Source organism: Anas platyrhynchos, chromosome 6 (genome assembly GCF_047663525.1).
Source record: "Anas platyrhynchos isolate ZD024472 breed Pekin duck chromosome 6, IASCAAS_PekinDuck_T2T, whole genome shotgun sequence".
Classification (NCBI taxonomy): Eukaryota; Metazoa; Chordata; class Aves; order Anseriformes; family Anatidae; genus Anas; species Anas platyrhynchos.
The window spans coordinates 6,499,146-6,517,469 of NC_092592.1; the positions used below are offsets into that span (position 1 = coordinate 6,499,146).

The 18,324-nt window shown below is 40.4% G+C and overlaps 2 protein-coding genes across 5 annotated transcripts; one reads left to right on the forward strand and one right to left on the reverse strand.

The window, feature by feature from the left end:
- The first annotated feature begins 183 nt into the window (after positions 1-183).
- On the forward strand, positions 184-3,382 carry DNAJC9 (DnaJ heat shock protein family (Hsp40) member C9). Its single transcript, XM_027460779.3, has 5 exons — positions 184-496; positions 587-727; positions 839-1,093; positions 1,880-1,966; positions 2,704-3,382. Exons 1-5 carry the CDS (start codon positions 296-298, stop codon positions 2,821-2,823), a joined length of 804 nt encoding a protein of 267 aa, XP_027316580.3. The 5' UTR covers positions 184-295; the 3' UTR covers positions 2,824-3,382.
- A 2,102-nt stretch (positions 3,383-5,484) lies between these two features.
- FAM149B1 (family with sequence similarity 149 member B1) lies at positions 5,485-18,322 on the reverse strand. 4 transcript variants are annotated; one of them, XM_072040301.1, is made up of 16 exons: positions 18,182-18,322; positions 17,357-17,461; positions 16,634-16,766; positions 15,408-15,550; positions 14,660-14,779; positions 13,819-13,989; positions 11,856-12,043; positions 11,450-11,580; positions 10,813-10,866; positions 10,214-10,326; positions 9,400-9,609; positions 8,459-8,585; positions 8,012-8,137; positions 7,043-7,124; positions 5,949-6,057; positions 5,485-5,912 (listed from the first exon to the last, which is right to left on the reverse strand). In XM_072040301.1, the coding sequence occupies exons 1-15, from the start codon at positions 18,229-18,231 to the stop codon at positions 5,984-5,986; spliced, it is 1,827 nt and encodes a 608-aa protein (XP_071896402.1). In that variant the 5' UTR covers positions 18,232-18,322; the 3' UTR covers positions 5,485-5,912; positions 5,949-5,983. The 4 variants fall into 4 exon arrangements, with proteins under 4 accessions (XP_071896402.1, XP_071896403.1, XP_027316583.3 ...); XM_072040302.1 differs by having other exon boundaries at positions 5,945-6,057; XM_027460782.3 differs by having other exon boundaries at positions 5,485-6,057.
- Positions 18,323-18,324: the final 2 nt, after the last annotated feature.

The following is an 18,324-nucleotide window of genomic DNA, read 5'->3' on the forward strand; positions in this document are numbered from 1 at the left end:
TTTTTATTTCTCCTCGTGCCTCTCTGAGGGAAAGCCTTGGAGAGAATGGGTGCTTATGGGAGGAAAAGGAGCTTTTCCAGGAGTCGCTTTCCCCTGGGCGGCAGAACGGAACGCGCCCTGAGGTCACAGCGCCGTTTGTGTCACCCGCAGCTCCCGGGGCAGCTCCGAGGGGCGGCGAGAGCCTTGAGGGGGCGTCCTCCGGCTTGTGCTCGGGGCTCTCCCCTCAGCCCGGCCGCTCCCCCTCCGCTTCCCGCCGCTCCCCTCAGCGCCGCCTTCCCGCCCTCCCGCCCGGCGCATGCGCGGCGGCGGCGGCGCGATGGGGCTGCTGGAGCAGTGCGAGGCCGCCTTCGGCGCCGCCGACCTGTACCGGGCCCTGGGCGTCCGCCGCGGGGCCTCGCCTGAGGAGATCCGGCGGGGCTACCACCGCGCCTCGCTGCGCGTCCACCCCGACCGCGTCCCGCCCGAGGACAAGGAGGAGGCGACGCGGCGCTTCCAGGTGAGCGCGGGGCGGGCTGCTGCTGCCTGACTGACGGACTGACTGACCGACTGACTGACTGACTGACTGACTGACTGGCTCTCCCCGCAGATCCTGGGCAAAGCCTACGCCGTGCTGAGCGACGCGGAGCAGCGCGCCCTGTACGACGAGCAGGGCCGGGTGGACGAGGAGGGTGAGGCGCTGCGGGCCGAGCGGGACTGGCAGGAGTACTGGCGGCTGCTCTTCAAGAAGGTCAGCACCCCCCCCCCAGCATAAAACCCCTCGCGATTTAACCCAAAACGCCGCTTTGCTGCTTGGGTTTCTCGTGTCTGTCTCCTGAATGCCCCCCCCCCTCTCCTGCAGATCAGCGTGAAAGATATCGAGGATTTTGAGAAGACCTACAAGGATTCGGAGCAGGAGCTAGCAGATGTCAAGGCGGCGTACATGGATTTTGAGGGTGACATGGATAAAATAATGGAGTCTGTGCTGTGTGTGGACTACACGGATGAACCGAGGATAAGGAAAATCATAGAAAAAGCCATCGACCTCAAAGAAGTCCCATCCTACAAAGCTTTCCTCAAAGAGCCTAAGCAGAAAGCCCTGGCAAGGAAAAGGCGGGTGAGTACCAATCACAAGGAAACACTGTATATGATAAGCATTTATTCTCCCTGGGTGGAAATAAGTGAAATCGTTTTTAAGACAAATGTTTGCCACAGGATTGCTGGGTTACAGATCTTGCTCAGCATCTTTGACCACCACCACAAGTCACCTGTGCTTCCCAAGTCCCCTCCAAAAATACTCTTTCCACTAATTTCAATCAAATTGCTGTGAAAGGTTTTTGAGTAGTGACAGGCTGTTGCCTGTTACTTCCTCCTCCTATGTCAGCATTTTTCACTATGGCTTATTGGAGTTTAGTATGTCCCTGCATTCATTTATATAGCTGAAAGTTGCTGGAGTTCAGGTGAGTGCATGGGAGAAATATAATATGCTTGCCTAGTGGCAAATGTGAAATAACATTCTGGATAAATGAACCTTTTCTCCAACCTCCTGTGATTTTTTTTTAAATTATTTTTATTATTTTTTTGACACTTTGTACAGTATGTTATGTGCATGTGACAGTAACCTTCAATTAAAGACCATGTAATGGCTGCTAGGACAAAAAAAGAGGGGCGGGGATGGGGATGGGAATGTCATCGTGTTCAGCTCTGTGAAACAGCAAAAAAAACCTGCCCTGCTCTACCCAAGTGGGGAACCAGAACAGGCTCTTTGATCTGTGGCCTCACTTGGAAACTGTGTTTACTTGTGGGTATTTGTATACAGATGCAGAATCAAGTGTTCAGCAACTATTTTACCTACTCAAATAACATGCAAAATACTTTCCTAAAAGTTAATTTGCTACTTCAGGCAGAAAAAGAAGCAAGAGAGGCAGAAAAGTGTAAACAAGAACTGGGCCTTGGTGATGGAGAAGATGACCTGAAAGCGCTGATTCAAGTAAGGCTTTTAGCATCTGTTGAAGATACTTGTGGTACTGGCTTATATCTGTGTTTTCCCTGAGCATCTCTACAGTTTGGATCTTTGCAACTCTTCTTAGCTTCCTGAGGTTAAAATGTGACCTAATGCTAACTACATACTTCATTTAATAGGCAAGAGGACGGTATGGATTTTATTGTCTGCATCTTTTAAAAATTAACCAAGTTATTTTAATGTGCTCATCTTTACTGTATACACAATCAAAATATTTAACTTTTAGGTGGTTAGACAGGGAGTGTTAATGCTTTTTTTTTTCTTTCTGGGGGATTCCACAAGGTTTCCAAAGTTGATCAGTCTTACTGTTCTGTTTTGATGTTTTGGGGAATGAGGAAAGAAACATTCTGTTTAGGCTTTGGTTTGGTTTCCAGTTTTGGCTTTCTTCATGTCCAGTGGGATTCCTAGGATTTGACATGTAACCATTCCTCAAATTGTATTTGAGTTTGGGGTTTAAACTAGAAATTGCTTTGCTTTTCCTAGCCTTAAGTTGTGTATTTTTATGGCCTTATTTACCTCTGTTTTGATACTTGCAGAAGTCAGGTATAGAGCCCAAGGGATACAATAGGCTTAACAGAACTACACCTTCTGTAGCCTGTATTCCCTGCTTAGTACATTCCAGGGTTTTATGTAGCTACCTAACTTCATTAGAACAATCTGTATTGAGCAGTAATAAAAGGTTTGTGTTTTCTTCCCTCCCACAGAGCAGAAATAAAGATCGTAAAAAGGAAATGGATGACTTTTTGTCCCATCTGGAAGCAAAATACGGGAACAATCCTAAAAAGGGAGGAAAGAAGACTGCAGCCAAGAAAGGGAAGAAATAAAGGACTACGTAGGCTGAAATGAGAGGTATTATATTGTATGGGACCATCTGGATTTGGGAGAATTTCAGGGGTTTTCTGGACTGCTGTTTCAGAGCGCGTGCACCAACTTGCTGTGACTGGGAAGTAGGGCGCAGAATACATCGTGAATGACAAAGCATTCTGGTGCTGCTGTTTAAAGTTCTTTGGTGCTTTTTAGTTAAAATCAGATTCTTGGCTGATAGTTTTGTTACAGCAAGGAAGCGATGAGACAGTTGGGATGCTTGTCTGTTTATTAAAGTCGCATTGAAGCGTGTTCCCTCCAAACACTAGGGGGGGCATCAGTGCTGCTGATGGGAAAACCATGTAATCCTGCACCTTCAGGGTCCTCAGCAACAGTTCCTGTGGCTTCTGACTTAGAAACCTTCTCTTTTTGTTGTTCACGCATTTCTTTTCTAACAAACCTTGCGAGGCTTTTAAAGGTCTTTGCACTTCAGTTCATCAGATGTTTTTCAGATACTCCAGTGGTTTTATAAGAATCCTTTTGAAAATTGCAGATTTAATAAATGAAGATTTTGCAGAATTTTGTGCTATCTTGCTTCCCCAGCCCTCTGTTTCCTAAGTAATTGCTCAAAACAAAATGATTACATTAACTCTTCTTAGGGTTTTGAGTCAAATGAATACTGTGCACTTTTACTGCATCTACAGCTATAGTGTTAATTTTGCTGGTGGTTGACAGTGAGTAGATGCCTTGAGAAGAAAATGAGCCTACAACAAGTATGTAAGTGACTTTGCAGAAGTTTTCCTAACATCTAACACGCTGAGCTGATGTAATAGTTAGAAGGACAGAACACGGCAGTTCTGTGTATTTCTAGGGTTTGTGATGTCCCACAACAAGGAGTTCCAAAACTTCAAGGTGCATTGTGTGTCATTTCAAAGGCATCACACCCCAGGCACTGTATGATGATAGCGGTTAGTTACTTCTGCCTCCTGGTTTTGTGTGCACTGTGTTTGTCACCAGTTGTTACTTCAGAAGTGAAGTACTCCTGTAACACGTGCAAATATTCTGAAGGGTTTTTATTTCAGCTCTTTTTAAACCACTTTATGTATCGTGGAGGGGTATGAAGTTGAAGGGTAACTCTCTTGAGCCTGCTGTAGCTCAAAGGAATAAAGCTGGCTTTATTTTGTGGATCATTTCTTAAAGGCTGAAGAGCTACAAGGTGACCACTTACTTCTGAGTTGAAGATCCTCATCATTTCAGTGACAGAATTCAGAAACAAGTTAACAGAGCTCCCTTGGCAAGCTGGAGGTAGAAGGGGAACTCTGTTCCCATTTACTTGGCTGCTTTAAACATTATTCTGGTTCTGAGTTCAGTAGATTGCTGTGTTGCTTAGCACACAGGCCTTGAACACAAGTTTTGCTACACAAAACAGGTACCTAACAGTGCAGGACAAGTCTCTGGTGTCAGCCGTTTGAACGGAAATCAGAAGTTACCTTACAAGAGACTGCTTTCACTTCTGTAACTCACTGACTCCCCTTAGCTATGAAATACTACATTACTAGAAGTCTGTTCGAGTTTATGTATTTTTGTAACTGACACACTAGGGCTACTGAAAACAAGTCCCTGAGGAATGGCACTGGTACAAACAGGATGCTCATCTCCAGCTGAGATAACTAAATTCTACACTACACAGTGTTCTGATAGCCTCAACAGTTAGAGAAACTTTTGAAAGGGTTTAGTGACTGCAGGCTACTTTCTAGCATCCATTTAAAGAGATTTATATCGAGATCACGGCTTTTTTTCCTCTGGAAATGCAAAGGAAGGAGTTATCCTATTTAAGTTTGCACACTTCTGCTTTGCTTTCTTTTTGATCAGTGCATACTTGAACAAACTGGACTGAAGAACGTGAATCCAGATCAAAAACTATCAGCTGTTCTCCAGGTGCAACTAACACTCGCTGGACTGCATAGCTTATGGTGGAGAATTACGGGAGCCACTTCAGAAAGCATTCTGACAAGTTCTTTCCATTATGAATTGTAATTTAGAAAATATCAACAGTAAAGAGATGTAGAAAAAGTGCTTTTAAAGGGGATTATAATGGAACAACCACTTTCATGCATTATCCTAGCTGTTAAAATACACAAGTGGTTATCTTCAGCTTGTCTTTACACTTTCTTGTAGTCTGGCTTGGGAGTAAGACCTTCAGCTAATCACTTATTTTGAAAAGCTTCCATTTCATGTTTTTGTTTTCCCTGGAGCTACAAGGGCAAGGAGCTGGTATCTGTAGCACGTCTATCACACAGTGCAGAGCACGTCTACTATAAGTGATGTTGCAGCTGTGGGCCTTTGTGGCGGAGTGCAGAAATACAAAACTGCAGGTTTATTTTAGAAAAGGAGACTGTGGATTTACCATAAAACACCTCGCCAGGAAGACAGTGTGCTTTCTTTGGATACAGTCTGGACTTACATAAAGCTATTCCTTTTCCCACCTTAAACCTCCTTCAGACACTGAGGAAGAGGTATAAGTATATAACACAGGAGGGTTCGGTGGTATGCTACCCCTAAAGCTGTCAGTTCTCTTCATCTGTTTTGCTACCTTATTTTTACACAACAGCATTAGCATCTTCTCCAAGTACTACAGAATTCATAACTTGTCTAAGTTGAGTCATAGAAGCAGTAGCATATGTAGTGCTTGCTTTTAATAATACAATATTGCTTCGAGTATATAAATACAGCTTTAAACATAGCTTTAAAAACTTAAATTACTACTGCTAGGGAAGGCCTGATTTATCTTTCGTAGAGCTGATCAGCAGGTTCTGCAGTACCTGCCTGTAACAACATGAACCGGTCACAAAACAGTAATAAATAATGGGAAAACAGCAATGATTTAGAGTATCTGCTAGATTTTCTAGGAGTTACGCTTCACTGTCCACTGGAGTACAGCTTTTCCTAGTGGTAGACAATGGAATGTGCAAGTATATCCCTTCTAATCTTTGGCAGTTGCTTCTTAGATTTATATAAAAAATAAGATTATTCCTAAGAAGGATGTTTGAAGACTCTGTAAACAACACTGACATTGCTGAGAATGAGAGGTGGTTCGAGACTTTCTGGAGATGGATGGATGGATGGATGGATGGATGGATGGATGGATGGATGGATGGATGGATACTTCTTCATGACACGTTAGAACCCATGTTTGTTTTTTGTGACTGATCCGCTTCGACTTTGAGCTTTCACAGAGCCATGTGGATGAAGACCTGATAAACAGAGATCATGTACAACTTTAAGATTTCTACAAGGTATTAAAACTAAGTACCAAATGCAGCTCCTTCATATTAATGCTAAAATGAAATGGTTTTTTTTGGCTTCTTATTCTAGCTATCTGTCACTAAATCAGCAGCTTCAAAAAAGATTCAAATAACTTCCAAGGTATTTTGCTTTCCTTTAGCCAGAGGCGTTCTTAAGAGGGAAGTAATCACATATCAAACAACATGATCAGCTGCAAATTGTAAGTTTTAGAAGATGTGACTGTCCTTCCTACAGGGTGAAGTCTGTGCTTTCATCATTGCTGCATTTCTGAGATCTGCTGCATTTCTTCATCTCTATGAAGTATTCAAATCTACAAAGTTTTAGTGATTTTTTTTTTTGCCAATGCAGCTGTCATAAAACTCATTTTTCATTTAAATTTGTTGGTTCAGGGAGGGGGGAAATACTCATTTTAATAGCGAACACTCCTACCTTGATTAAAACCAAGTTATTTTACTTTAGTGCCTTTATTAAACTCAGGCTGCCTCTTGTACCACTTGTATTGGTGGTGGTTGGCCATCTGGCTATTAATGAAGCTAAAAAACCCCTCCTATCCTCTAATAATCACTTCTGTGCTTGCTACCTTACCCTTTGTAGCTTCCACTAACTTTTGCAGCTTTAACAGCACCTTTTTAGCGTGCTGTTCTTATTTGAGACCTCCAGTAGAACTCTCCTTGACAAACTATTTTTCAGAAATGCATCTCGTGCCCCGCTCTGCGGAGGTGAGACCTGACTTTGTGTTGAGGGTAATGGGGTGAGAGCTAGAATGACGGTATTCCAAAAAGCTGTTCTAGGGCACGAGGGCTAACTTGTGTAACAAAAAGTTAAAATGCAAAATTGAACTTTGAAAAACTTCCTCAATGTAGGAAAGAGGCGCCCGCCCAAAAAGCCCACCTCTTGCTCAATTTCATTAAATGCCATAACTGATAGGCATACCTGAATCTGTTGATCCTCTGCTTGGCCAAGATTGATTACTGTGATCGATAACACTGCAAGAACGGCGACGCTGGGGGTCCGGCTGTAAAGACAGGTCAAGTTACTTACGCTTGCATGAAAAAACCCGCAAACATCAATAATATAATACAACTGAAAACTACTTGAATGTACTTACTTCCTGAGATACCCGATTTGCAAGATGTTCTAAAGGTTTAAGTAGAGCTTTTACATGTTTCAGGAAGGTTAAATCAAATTCAGGGGTAGAAAATACACTTTTCTAACACTTAGAATGACCGCTCAAGCAGTTAGGCAGGCCTCTTAATACTTCTAAAAACTGTTCTCCTTCGAAGCAGGTTTTTAGAAGGTTTGAACATTTGTAACTCTAAAGTCAAGGATGTTGAAGTTTTATGCAGAAACTAAACCATCAGCTATTTAAAAGCTGCTGTTAAAATTTGAGCTTTGGAAGCTTAGATAAAAAGTACTTTTGTACTCTCATCTGTGAGTGTAGCTGTAGAAAGCACTTCCTGAAGTCTATGTAAATAAGCTTGAAAGCATCCTCTGTTACCCCCACCATTCTTACAAAGCTTTCAGAGACGATGCTAGAGTATCAGTACAGGTGATAGATTGAACGTTATACCTAACGTAAAGCTTAGCTTATTTCAGAAACATCTCAAATATCTTTAAGATACTTCAAGAAAAACGTAGCACCACCAGCTGCATATAGGTGTAGTCAGGAGCTGGCTGGGAGCAGTACAGTAGGACCCATGCCCCCCCCAAAAAATGACTTTTTCTCTTTGAAGTTCCAAGCAATGATGTTTTTGCTAACCTGTGGGTTTCTAACCCCAGGACAAACTTGATGGCACCAGTCACCTGTGACATTTGGTTCTCAAATAATGTTCATCTCTGCTAAGTGTCAAAGCACCCGGTTCAGTAAACAAGGATGATTTGGTATCATTTGCCATGCTTTACCAAGAACACGTTGGTTGTTTTAGGCCTGGAGAAATGATCAGGTAAGAAAAGCCTCTCGTGTAGCTGCTGGTGGTTATCTTCATGGGTCGTTACACTCTGAGATCGACTGGAGTTCCCCCGAGATTTCTGCATTGAAGGATGATAAAGTTACGATGACTTCATATTGCAGCAGTGCATTTAAATTAAGTACCCTAGGAATTGAAGCTAATTTTCCAAGTCAGTTATCCTACACCTATTTATGGAAAGAAAATTGTGGCATTTATTGGTTACTGCATTCACCTCTGGAGGATGATGCTGGCCAAATCTGATGCAGAATTTTAGTGCATGTATTACAGCTGCTGTCACGAGACAACGAACAAACTGGGACTCGGGGGTTTGGTAACTGGATCAGCAGTAACTACAATTTCAGAGTGTCCAATAGTAAAACTAAATAGTTATGCCTATTACCGTTTGCCTCTGGGATCCTGTGGTGCCCACGCGCTCTGCCACGTCGGTGGTACTGATGGGTGGTAGGAGATTATTTCGGCTCAGTGGCAGCGGGGAGGGTGAGGTCAGCTGCTCGTATGCAGTCAGACTGAAACGCACCAGTAAGAAAAAGAGAAGCAAAACTTCTGTGTTTGACATCGCGAAACATAAAATATTGGCAGCTTGTTTGGCTTTGTTTAAGCTAAAAATGTTGCAACTAAGAGCAATGCATGCAGAGTTTTGCGGTGAGATGCTCGTGTTAGGGCTGACTACTGGAGACTAGATTTTAAAAAAGGAGTTCAGTGGGTAAAGTTTGGCAGAAATCTAATCTATTAACAACAACTTACAGTTTGTAGGATGTTTAATATTACGCTGATAGGCAAAGCAAGTCTGAAAATCAATGCCAAGCAGAAACTATCATAATCATGGTGATGGGGATATATAAAAGCAAGTTGGTAGTAAAAATGCTCATCGTCTGCAGTTCAAACGGGCATGCTGTGTGGCTGTACTGCAGGATGAAGGTGTATATAGAAAGGTGTTCTCTTGGGCAGCTACTGTGCAATGGCAGAATTGTGACTGCCTATTCCCAGAGGTGGCATTATCATCTGCTCTTTTTTAATAACCTTTAGGGCCAAGTATTGCTTAATGCTAATTTCAGCCCAGCAACTGAAGATGAACACCTAGCTTAGAAAACAGGAGCTGCTCATATACACATATATATTTATTTAAGAGGATATAATCCCTGTGATGAACTAAATACAGTCAAGATCATTTATACCAAACAAAATGGATATAATCTAGACATTTTTTGTTCGTATTAAATCAAGGAATTCACATTCTTTCCCTTTAACTGAATGTTCTTTGAATGAGCTGGGTTCTCTAAATGTGGTAATTTGCTGAGAGAAACTGGTTTTGAAACATACATTCGAGTACCCCTGAAGACATCGTCCACAGATCGTGGGGTCCCAGTACGAGAGTTGCTTGTGTTGATGGGATGCAGGGTACGTGGTGGTGGGTTCTGCCTTCTCGTGGACCTTGACAGAGATGACGTACTGAGCTCCAGAGGGGGACGATTTGGCCACGTTCTGTTTGGGAGGATGGAAGTGGAGCCTGGTCGTTTGTCATCCAGGTCCCTAACAAAAGAAACACGGAAACAAACGGGAGGGTTAATATGACCCTGCTTCCACCGTACGCATCTGCATGTGACATTACCGATGTTATATGAGAACACCGATGACGTGCTGTTGTTTTTGTCACATAACCATATAAAATAATTTACAGCTCAAATAGATAGGGAGTGGAAAAGAAAAAAAAAAAGCCTATTACATATAAATACACTTTAAAAAAAACTGAATTATGATCTTTTTTGATTGAAGTTGTCATATATATTCTATGAATAATTATAGCTTCTATATTAAGAAACATTGCAAGAGTTTTCACACTCATAGCCTAGATCTAGAATTCCACCTCTAGGAAACGAACAGATCATTCTGAGCTTCATCGCTTTTTGGGATGTCAGTGCGGCAGCTGTTCACTAAAGAGATAAATCAGTAGCAATTATAGAGAAAATCTCTACCAGAAGTATACCGTTTCATATAGGACAAGTATATTAGCAAAAAGAAAATAATTGAGAATTACTTTCTCTGGTATAGAAAATGATCTCTTGCTCTTTTGGGTTGAATCCCTCTCTCTGTGGGAGTGCTCTACTTAACAACAGACTAAATCTATAGCTCTTACAGTGTTTTCTCCATTACAGGCAGATTCCTTTGCTGTAACTGGATCCCATGGATCACTATCAAGTCATTTAGATTACGTTGAGAGCTGCTACTTGAGCCTTGAGAGAGATTTACCTGGAAAATTAAAAATATATATACATATTGTTTGAATGAACAGTAATGAGTTACTGTTTGGTAATGACATACACCCATATTTATACAGTTTGCTAATCATTCTGAAGGAAAGAAACCCATTTCTTTCAGGACACTGAGATAAATACACAGTTGTTTTATTTCTGCCATCTAGGATGGGCATCCTAGTATTACATTTTTCCTACAAATTGTAGTGCTTAGCAAATGTATCATACCATGCTGTCATATTTAATAATATTTTCCAGCTGAGCCTCTCATTTTCATGACACCGTCTTCCAACAATGGTTATAATCAGGAGTTTTACAAAACTATTTTTTTCAGTATATTTTGACGTTTATTTTATGTCAAGAACAGAACTGGAAACTCCTCTCCTGGAATATAGACTGATCTGGAAAAACATCAAATTCCACCCACCACAGCAATAGCACACAGAAAATAGCAGAGCTTCCATCGTTCCAGCATACATACTTGAGGTGGTTTTCTCCTCTTTTTGGTTTTACGGCCACATCTGGTTTTGGGGCACTACATGTACAGTAACAGAAATGGGAGGAAGACACAGGGTAGAAATAAACAAGAAGTAAAAAGGAAAGAGTTGAATTAAAATGGAATGAACAGAGATAACGCTTTGGTACTCGCCACTCTAGGAGCATATAATCTAAAGCAGACCACACACAGTCAAATTCAGTGTCTGGGGGGGGAAAAAAACAACCGTCTTACAACTTTGCGGGGATTTGTTCTTTATTCCTTTATCAATTAACAATGAATAAGCTAGTGAGAATGGGCTCTCACACAATCTTATATCTCATAGTTTAGTTCAAACTCCGATAGATGTAGAAACAACCGCATCATTAATGAGCAGTCACCACGTGGTAGTCTAATATGTATATAAAATACTAAGTTTTAAAGAGAAAAATAGGAATTAAAATTTGCAACTGAGGAGTAGCAGGACTTAAGTGGTTAGAAAGGACAGTCAGCATCCATGCAAAATCCAAACTAGTTGTGTATCTGAACAGTCCCCTGCCATACTTGCATCTTTGCTCAAGGTAGTATTGTATTGATTGATCTATATGCAAACTGGCTGGCTAAAAATACTTAAAATACTTACCAGATTTGATGTCCCTGAGGGCATTTTAGTTTGTGGCACGCGAGGCAACGACACTGGCGGAAGATCTAACTGCAAAGGGCTTCCAGAACCTGGTCGGATTGTTTCTACTGTTATGATGTTTTTCTCATCATCTGTGCAAACCCAAAGAGAATCCCTGTCAATACAAACTATTGCTGTTGTACTGTGCACAGTACTATAGATCTCTTTTTTGTTGTTTTAAAGAGGAGTCCTCTTAAACACAAAACTCTGAAATCTTCTGATGGCATGTCTCACGCTGCTAGCAAAGTAAACAACCTTTTTTACCCTGAAGAGCTGATTCCCAAATGCATCTTTCTCCCGTTGCATCCTTGCAAAACTGAGTAACTGAAATCCCCTTTTCTATCGTCAGTTTAACTGTGATCCTTACCAGAGGCTGATCCTTCCCAGTGTCTGCGGATTAACTCTTCCATGCAGCCTAGGACTTCACTCCACACATCATCAAACACAAATGTGAGCACAGAATCCTTCATGCAGGAATACGGAGAGATAGGAGGAAACCCTAGTTTCCGTCTGTCAGAGCAGAGTCCCATTTTCCTCCCATGCAATTCCTCCTCCCTGTAAAAATGTGAGCTTTATATGTACCATAAACACTGTATATTATCTCCTTATTGCATATATATATATAATTGCATGTATCTCCTGCAATTTTGTTGCAATTACCTAATAGGATTAACACATTAGCTAAGGCTGTATTTCTGCTGTTTCCTCTAAAACTGAAATAGGTCAAGGCAGCTGGCCAAATAGGTTGAAGACATTATTTCAGGATAAATTTCATATATAGCACATAATATTGTTTTCTGAGAGCCACCAGAACAATGAACAGTAATATCAAATGACTTGAAGAAGCAATTTTTTCCAGTATTTCTGGAATACTTACTGGAACTCTCATATCTTCCAGAATCCACCACTGACCTAAATGAGAAATGACTGAGACAATTGCCTTATCAACTGAATGCCTTGGTTTCTCCATACAGACTGACTAAAAATGGTATTTGATAATATCATTTTATAAAATACTTGATGAATAATAAATAATTTACAAAGGAGATAAAAGTCCCATTTAAAAATGAATGTTAGCAGTTACAGTGGTATTTGTTCATCCCATTGTTAGGCTCCATATCACTACAGAATTCTGAAGACAAGAGGAATATTACTACTCCTGACTATCTAATACCACTCTCAGCCTGCTGCTTTAACATCCAGGAGGTGCTCAGGGCAAGGGCTTAATTCAGCTGTAGACAATTAGTCATAATCAGAAAGAGGAAAAAAGGAAACAAAAACAGTTAATTCACAGCTGCAATGGACCTCGGCCAAAGACTCCTCCACAATTGCAAGAGGTATTTTGAAGTTTAAAACCTAGAAGATGACTGCTTGAAAAAGTTTTATGTTCATCTGCCAAATTTTTAGAATGAAGAAAAAATACTGATGCGAGCACAGTTGTTATGGCTTCTGTATCTGTTCCTTGAAATGGCTTCTGTATCTGTTCCTTGAATTAGTACTTAACACCAAAAAGCTACAGACCTTGAAATAAAGGAGATACCACTAGAAGAAGATATACTATATTTTACCAAAATTTTATAAAGGCAGCAATATTGTTTACTGCATAATTGTCTCTCTGGCCTGGTCAAAGAATGACACCTACCAGTTTGAATTTCACAGTCCACAAAGCTAAGAGGCTTTATTTATTAAAATCAATTAAGTAGTTAGCAGCTGACATCATCCAGAGTTCCTACCCAGGCCGTATGTTCATATTGTTCAGCTGGATAAAGTAGCAAAAAGAATTAGTCTTTACATCACTCTTAATCCCTTCTTTTTAAGAAAAAAAATAGTGGTAATTTTTTCTTGGCAAGTATCAAATTCACACTGATTCTTAAATTACCACTGAAGAACTGTAAAGGTACAAAATCCCACCCATAATGCTTATCTGTACAGTGCAGTAGAAAGCAGAGAAGCACACTGCTAGTGCACGACAAACAACAATGAATTTGACTTAGTAGAACAAATAAATAGCATTTAAACAAGTTTTAAATATGCCAATGTGTAGTAGGTTCTTAGTTATGATGGAATGAACTATTTAAACCAGGAATAAAAATAGCTAGTATGACAAACTATATAAATTTTAGAAAAATATAGCAAAATAAATTGCTCTAGGAGATGGATAAAGAAAATTCCCAGTGCCCTGCCAACCTCAGGCTTCTGAAAGTTCTCAGGAGGAAAACAATAATTAAAAATATCATCAAATACTTTACGAATCAACAGCAAAACCAAATATGTAAGCCTTAAGAGCAAAAATTCTGGGACACTGGGACGATCTTATGCTCAGTACTTACACATCTCCGCAGTCAAATGCTAAATATTCCTCCATTACACCTTCAGAGACAATTATTTCATCTTCACCTTCTTCGCTCTCTGGAGAACATAAGGTCAGAGACTTGGAACAGTCGGCCTTTTTGTGAATAGGACTGACAGAAAGAGGCACCTTCTTGCCAAAAACACTAAATCTGCACAGGCGACAGTTTTCAGAAAGCAGAAATGAAAAGAAGTTGTTATTCCACTTCTGATAGCAGTATTTGGTGAGCCAAGAGACTGAGAGACAATGTGGTAGGTAAGGCCAGATATTGGAGAGCCAACAAATATATGCATTACAGTAAAAATTCTTTTGGTTTGGATATTTTAAATTCTTGCTAAGGAACCTGAAACTTCAGGAAAGCAATAAAAGCTAATGAACAAAATAAAATAAAATTAAAAATCTCGAAAACATTTTAAAATAAAAAATTAAGCAGCACTAATGTACTGTTTTGCATTTTTAAAGTACTGCACACATTTAGCACATGACTAACAATAAAACCAGCTACAACATGTACATATATAATACACAGTATATACATATCCTTTTAGATGTCAGCTAACAAAAGGTATTTCTGCTTAGTGACTGGTTTACTGCAGTGAGCAACAAGGACACCTAGATGGTCTTGCTATTCTGAATGTACTTTTTTCAGTTAAAAAGGAAAAGAAAATAAAGTATGCTATGTTCAAAGTTCAGCCTAACAAGAAAAGTTAAATCTTCACTTACTGCTCACAGTTTAAGCAGCCAATTGCTGCTGTGCACTGAGAAAAAAAAAAAAAAACCTTCCCACCTTTGTAAAGCCTGGACCAACTGCTGATACTTACTCATGAGAATCTTTTTCTTGTGATGAGCTTACATCAGATGAACCTAAACTGGCAGAAGGTGAACTCGAATACCATCCATACCCTTCATCTGTGGGGATCACTATCTGCTTCCCCACAACCCTGCCAGGGCAAAAGCAAAGGATAAATACATCAGAAAACACAGAAAGTAAGATTCTTTCAGCGTGTGAAAACACAGCAAAAAATCCTAAAAATTCTACTGGGAAGCTCTGCAGTTTTCTTAGGAATAGTTAAGTGTGGATTTAGTTTTTCCTACTACAGGTTGCTTTGAGTCTGTTAAATCCATTAAGAAAATTTTGCTTGTCTTTCCAGGCCCCGCTAATTGTAAAACTTTTGAATATGGACAAAACCGTTCAAGAATACGTAATGAAAATTTCAAATTGAAGCTTCCAGATAGCCATAAGGACTGGCTAAGTGAGGTAGTAGGATTTTTTATTTTTTTTTTTAAGCTCCTGGGTTTTAGTTATACATCTTTTCAAAGAAAATTTTGTTATATTAAGGTTAACTCAGTTGCAAGTAGCAATAATCCTCTGGCAAGGAACCAAATTAAGATAGTACTGTTTATTAATGACAATGGCAGGCATATTAACAGAGTGACCTTTTTATCCCTATGTACTATATAATTGCATAAAACCACCCTGCTGTTAATGTTGTTTTAAAAGCAGTTGTTACCAGCCCTACCCCATTATAAATCCGTGACAGTAATGACATTAGCCTATTAATAAAATACCTGAGATGAGGAAAGTTGGATGTCCATTGCTGGCATTCTTCCTGCAGTCCATCAACATGTACACTTGCTTTCTGCTCATAGAGCAGCTCATCAATTTCTCTGAACATCTGCTGAACTCGTTGCGTGGCAACTTTATCAAATTCCTAGAAAGGAAAGTTATCCAATAAGGACTTGTTAAATCTTCCAAATGCTATTCACTTTTTTTTTTTTTTTATGTTGAAAAAGACATCTGTTTGTTTAAAGCTTAGCAAGTCTGGTTTATACAGTTTTTTGCATAGAAAGACATTATTTAATCTTACCCCTAGAGATAAGGCAAGGCTGCTGTTAGGACTCATGGCAGCCACATAATAAGCTTACAGTGACACAAAAGCTATTAAAATGTTGTGAAATGTCTATATTATTATATTAAAAACATAGTAATTTACATAATATAAACCAAAACAGGAAGGATAATTCTCAGAAACATTTTAATTAAATGAAAAATTTCTTGTTCATAATGACCACAGAAAACAATAGAACAAAACACAATGCAGACTGGTCTGAAACACTGGGGAAGTGAAGGATGCTCAGAACCTCACGTGTTCTCATGTAGCTAGAAAATGGGGTTGGTTCCTGAGTAATTTAAATCTAAACAGTCCCATCTCCATCTAACAGAAGGCAATGGCACGCTTTGTTTCGGCAGATGGGGAATTAAAAAAAAAAAAAAAAAAGTAGCAAAAATAACCTCTTAGAGGCTTACTCTATTTTAAGAAGCATACAAGATTCCAGAAGTTTTCAACAAAATGAAGTTTGGTAAACTCACCAAGTATCTGCAAGTCATCCACTTTTGTTTTGGATTCCACAATAACAGCATTTGTTATGTTGTATATATACACTTACGCACTAAGCGATTTGTATTTCAAGGCCATTTTGCCCGCCTCTTGATTTGTACAGCTTTCTAACAATGGAGTTCTTACACGACTGTCTTGAATAATTATTATAATTTGCATTCCTCTATTAGATTGGTAATGTAGAATATCAACTGAATAACATGAACCCAGTTTTGATCAGAGAATATTGAAGGATATGGAGAAAATTAACAGGATGACAGGATGTTTTTAATCTATTTACAGATCTGGTCCTTGTTTTTATTGTATTGTTGTTTTTATTGTATTTTTACAATCATATTTCAAATACCTTTTTACTCATGGTGGTAGATTTGGTTTGCATGATTATGTTCTACTCACATCATAGCCCCAAGACAAGATCGAGCTGTCTTCAGTGGAGGTTTCTGCATAACTCGGACTAGCAGACCATGAATTCCCACGATTGGTCGGAGTAACAGGAGGGTAATCTGATTCCTTCGAGATTTCAGACTCACTGAAATGCACACATTGAGGCAAAAAAAGAAAGAAAAGCAACAACACCACAATGACAAAAAAGCAGTTAAACAGCCTTTTCATTCTGTACCAAAAAAAAAAAAAAAATCAAAATAGTTCTTAGGAATCCTTCTCTTCGAGAGTTTTCATAGGGTTGATGTTTACTTTAGAGGCATTTAAGCAGAAGCCATAGTACACAAGTAAATGTATTAATGCTAACTCCTAATAACCTCAATGATGTAGGACATCTAGGGGTCAAGGAGAACATCAATTTTCTCCAAGTTACTGTAGTTAAGTTGAATACTATTTCTAGTTCCAATTCTACACTGCTCAGGAATGATTTTTCACTTTTTTCCACTTGCTTCTGTCATAAAATTACATGACCCTGGCTATTTATGAGATGGGAACAAAACACAGCTACACACTTATTATGATGTCCAAAATGGAAAGGATATGTTCTGAAATGCTACAGTTCTGAGGTAAAGCCTAGGAGTACCAAATGTATTACTTTTGTAAATATAGCTCTACACAAAGGGTATTGTTTTTTCCATGGTCTCCAGACAAAGATCCATTTTCTGGTGTGACAAATACCTTGAGATCTCTCCGTAGTTTTCCAACATAGGTGTGGCTGGGCGCCCCTCATCTTGTGGATCTGGCAGGGGATGATGCCGCAAGGCATGTTTTGTAAGTCCTTGTCTAAAAGAAAGAGCAGAACTTGATGTTACTGACAAGAATAAATATCTACGCAGCTCCTAAGTTTTACATGGCTTTCTGCTTTCCGAGGAATGCACTGATTTGCATACCTGAAGCATTTCTTATTATTAGGGTAATTCAGGTTACCAAGGCTTTATATTTAAAATACCAAAACTAACTCTAGGCTAAACACGGAGTTAAAAGGTATTTGCTTAAAAATCAGTGTCTTCCTTTAAACGTAAAGCGCTGTCACGAATCCCGATGCAGCTCTCTATAAGCACCTATCACGTTGTTGTCCCCAAAGGGGACTTGTGATCAGGCAGAACAAGCGTGGCCTCCAAACTCGGCAAATTAGGAGCAGTTATTTGCTACCTTATTGCTTTGATGAAGTTTAGGTGCCTGGAAAGAGAGATGGGCAAAGTCCCAGCAGCGGGAGGAGAGCCAACAGAAGTATCCCAAGCATCGGATGAGGGAGCTGTAAGCGAAGGATCCCTCCCCTTAGCTCATTTTCGGCTCAAAGACATTGAACTCGAGATTTAACCACGTTCCGCATCGTATGTCGGCGACTACATACGTTGCCCACGACGGGTACAAACGCCTCACAGCGCTGCCGCCCGTCCCCGCCACCCCTTAGGGCTGGCCCCAGCCCCTCTCCCCAGCCCCAGCTACGGCCCCGCCGCCCCCAGCCCTCCGCGGGGACCCTGCCTGGCGGCGGCCACTCACGACTCCAGAGCGCTGGGGGGCAGCGGCTTCCTCGTGTATCGCGACATCATCGTGCGGTCGCCTCAGCGCCGCCGCCATGACACCTCCTCCTCAGCGCCGCGGCCGCCATTACACCGCCGCCATGACGCGGTCTCCTTGGCGCC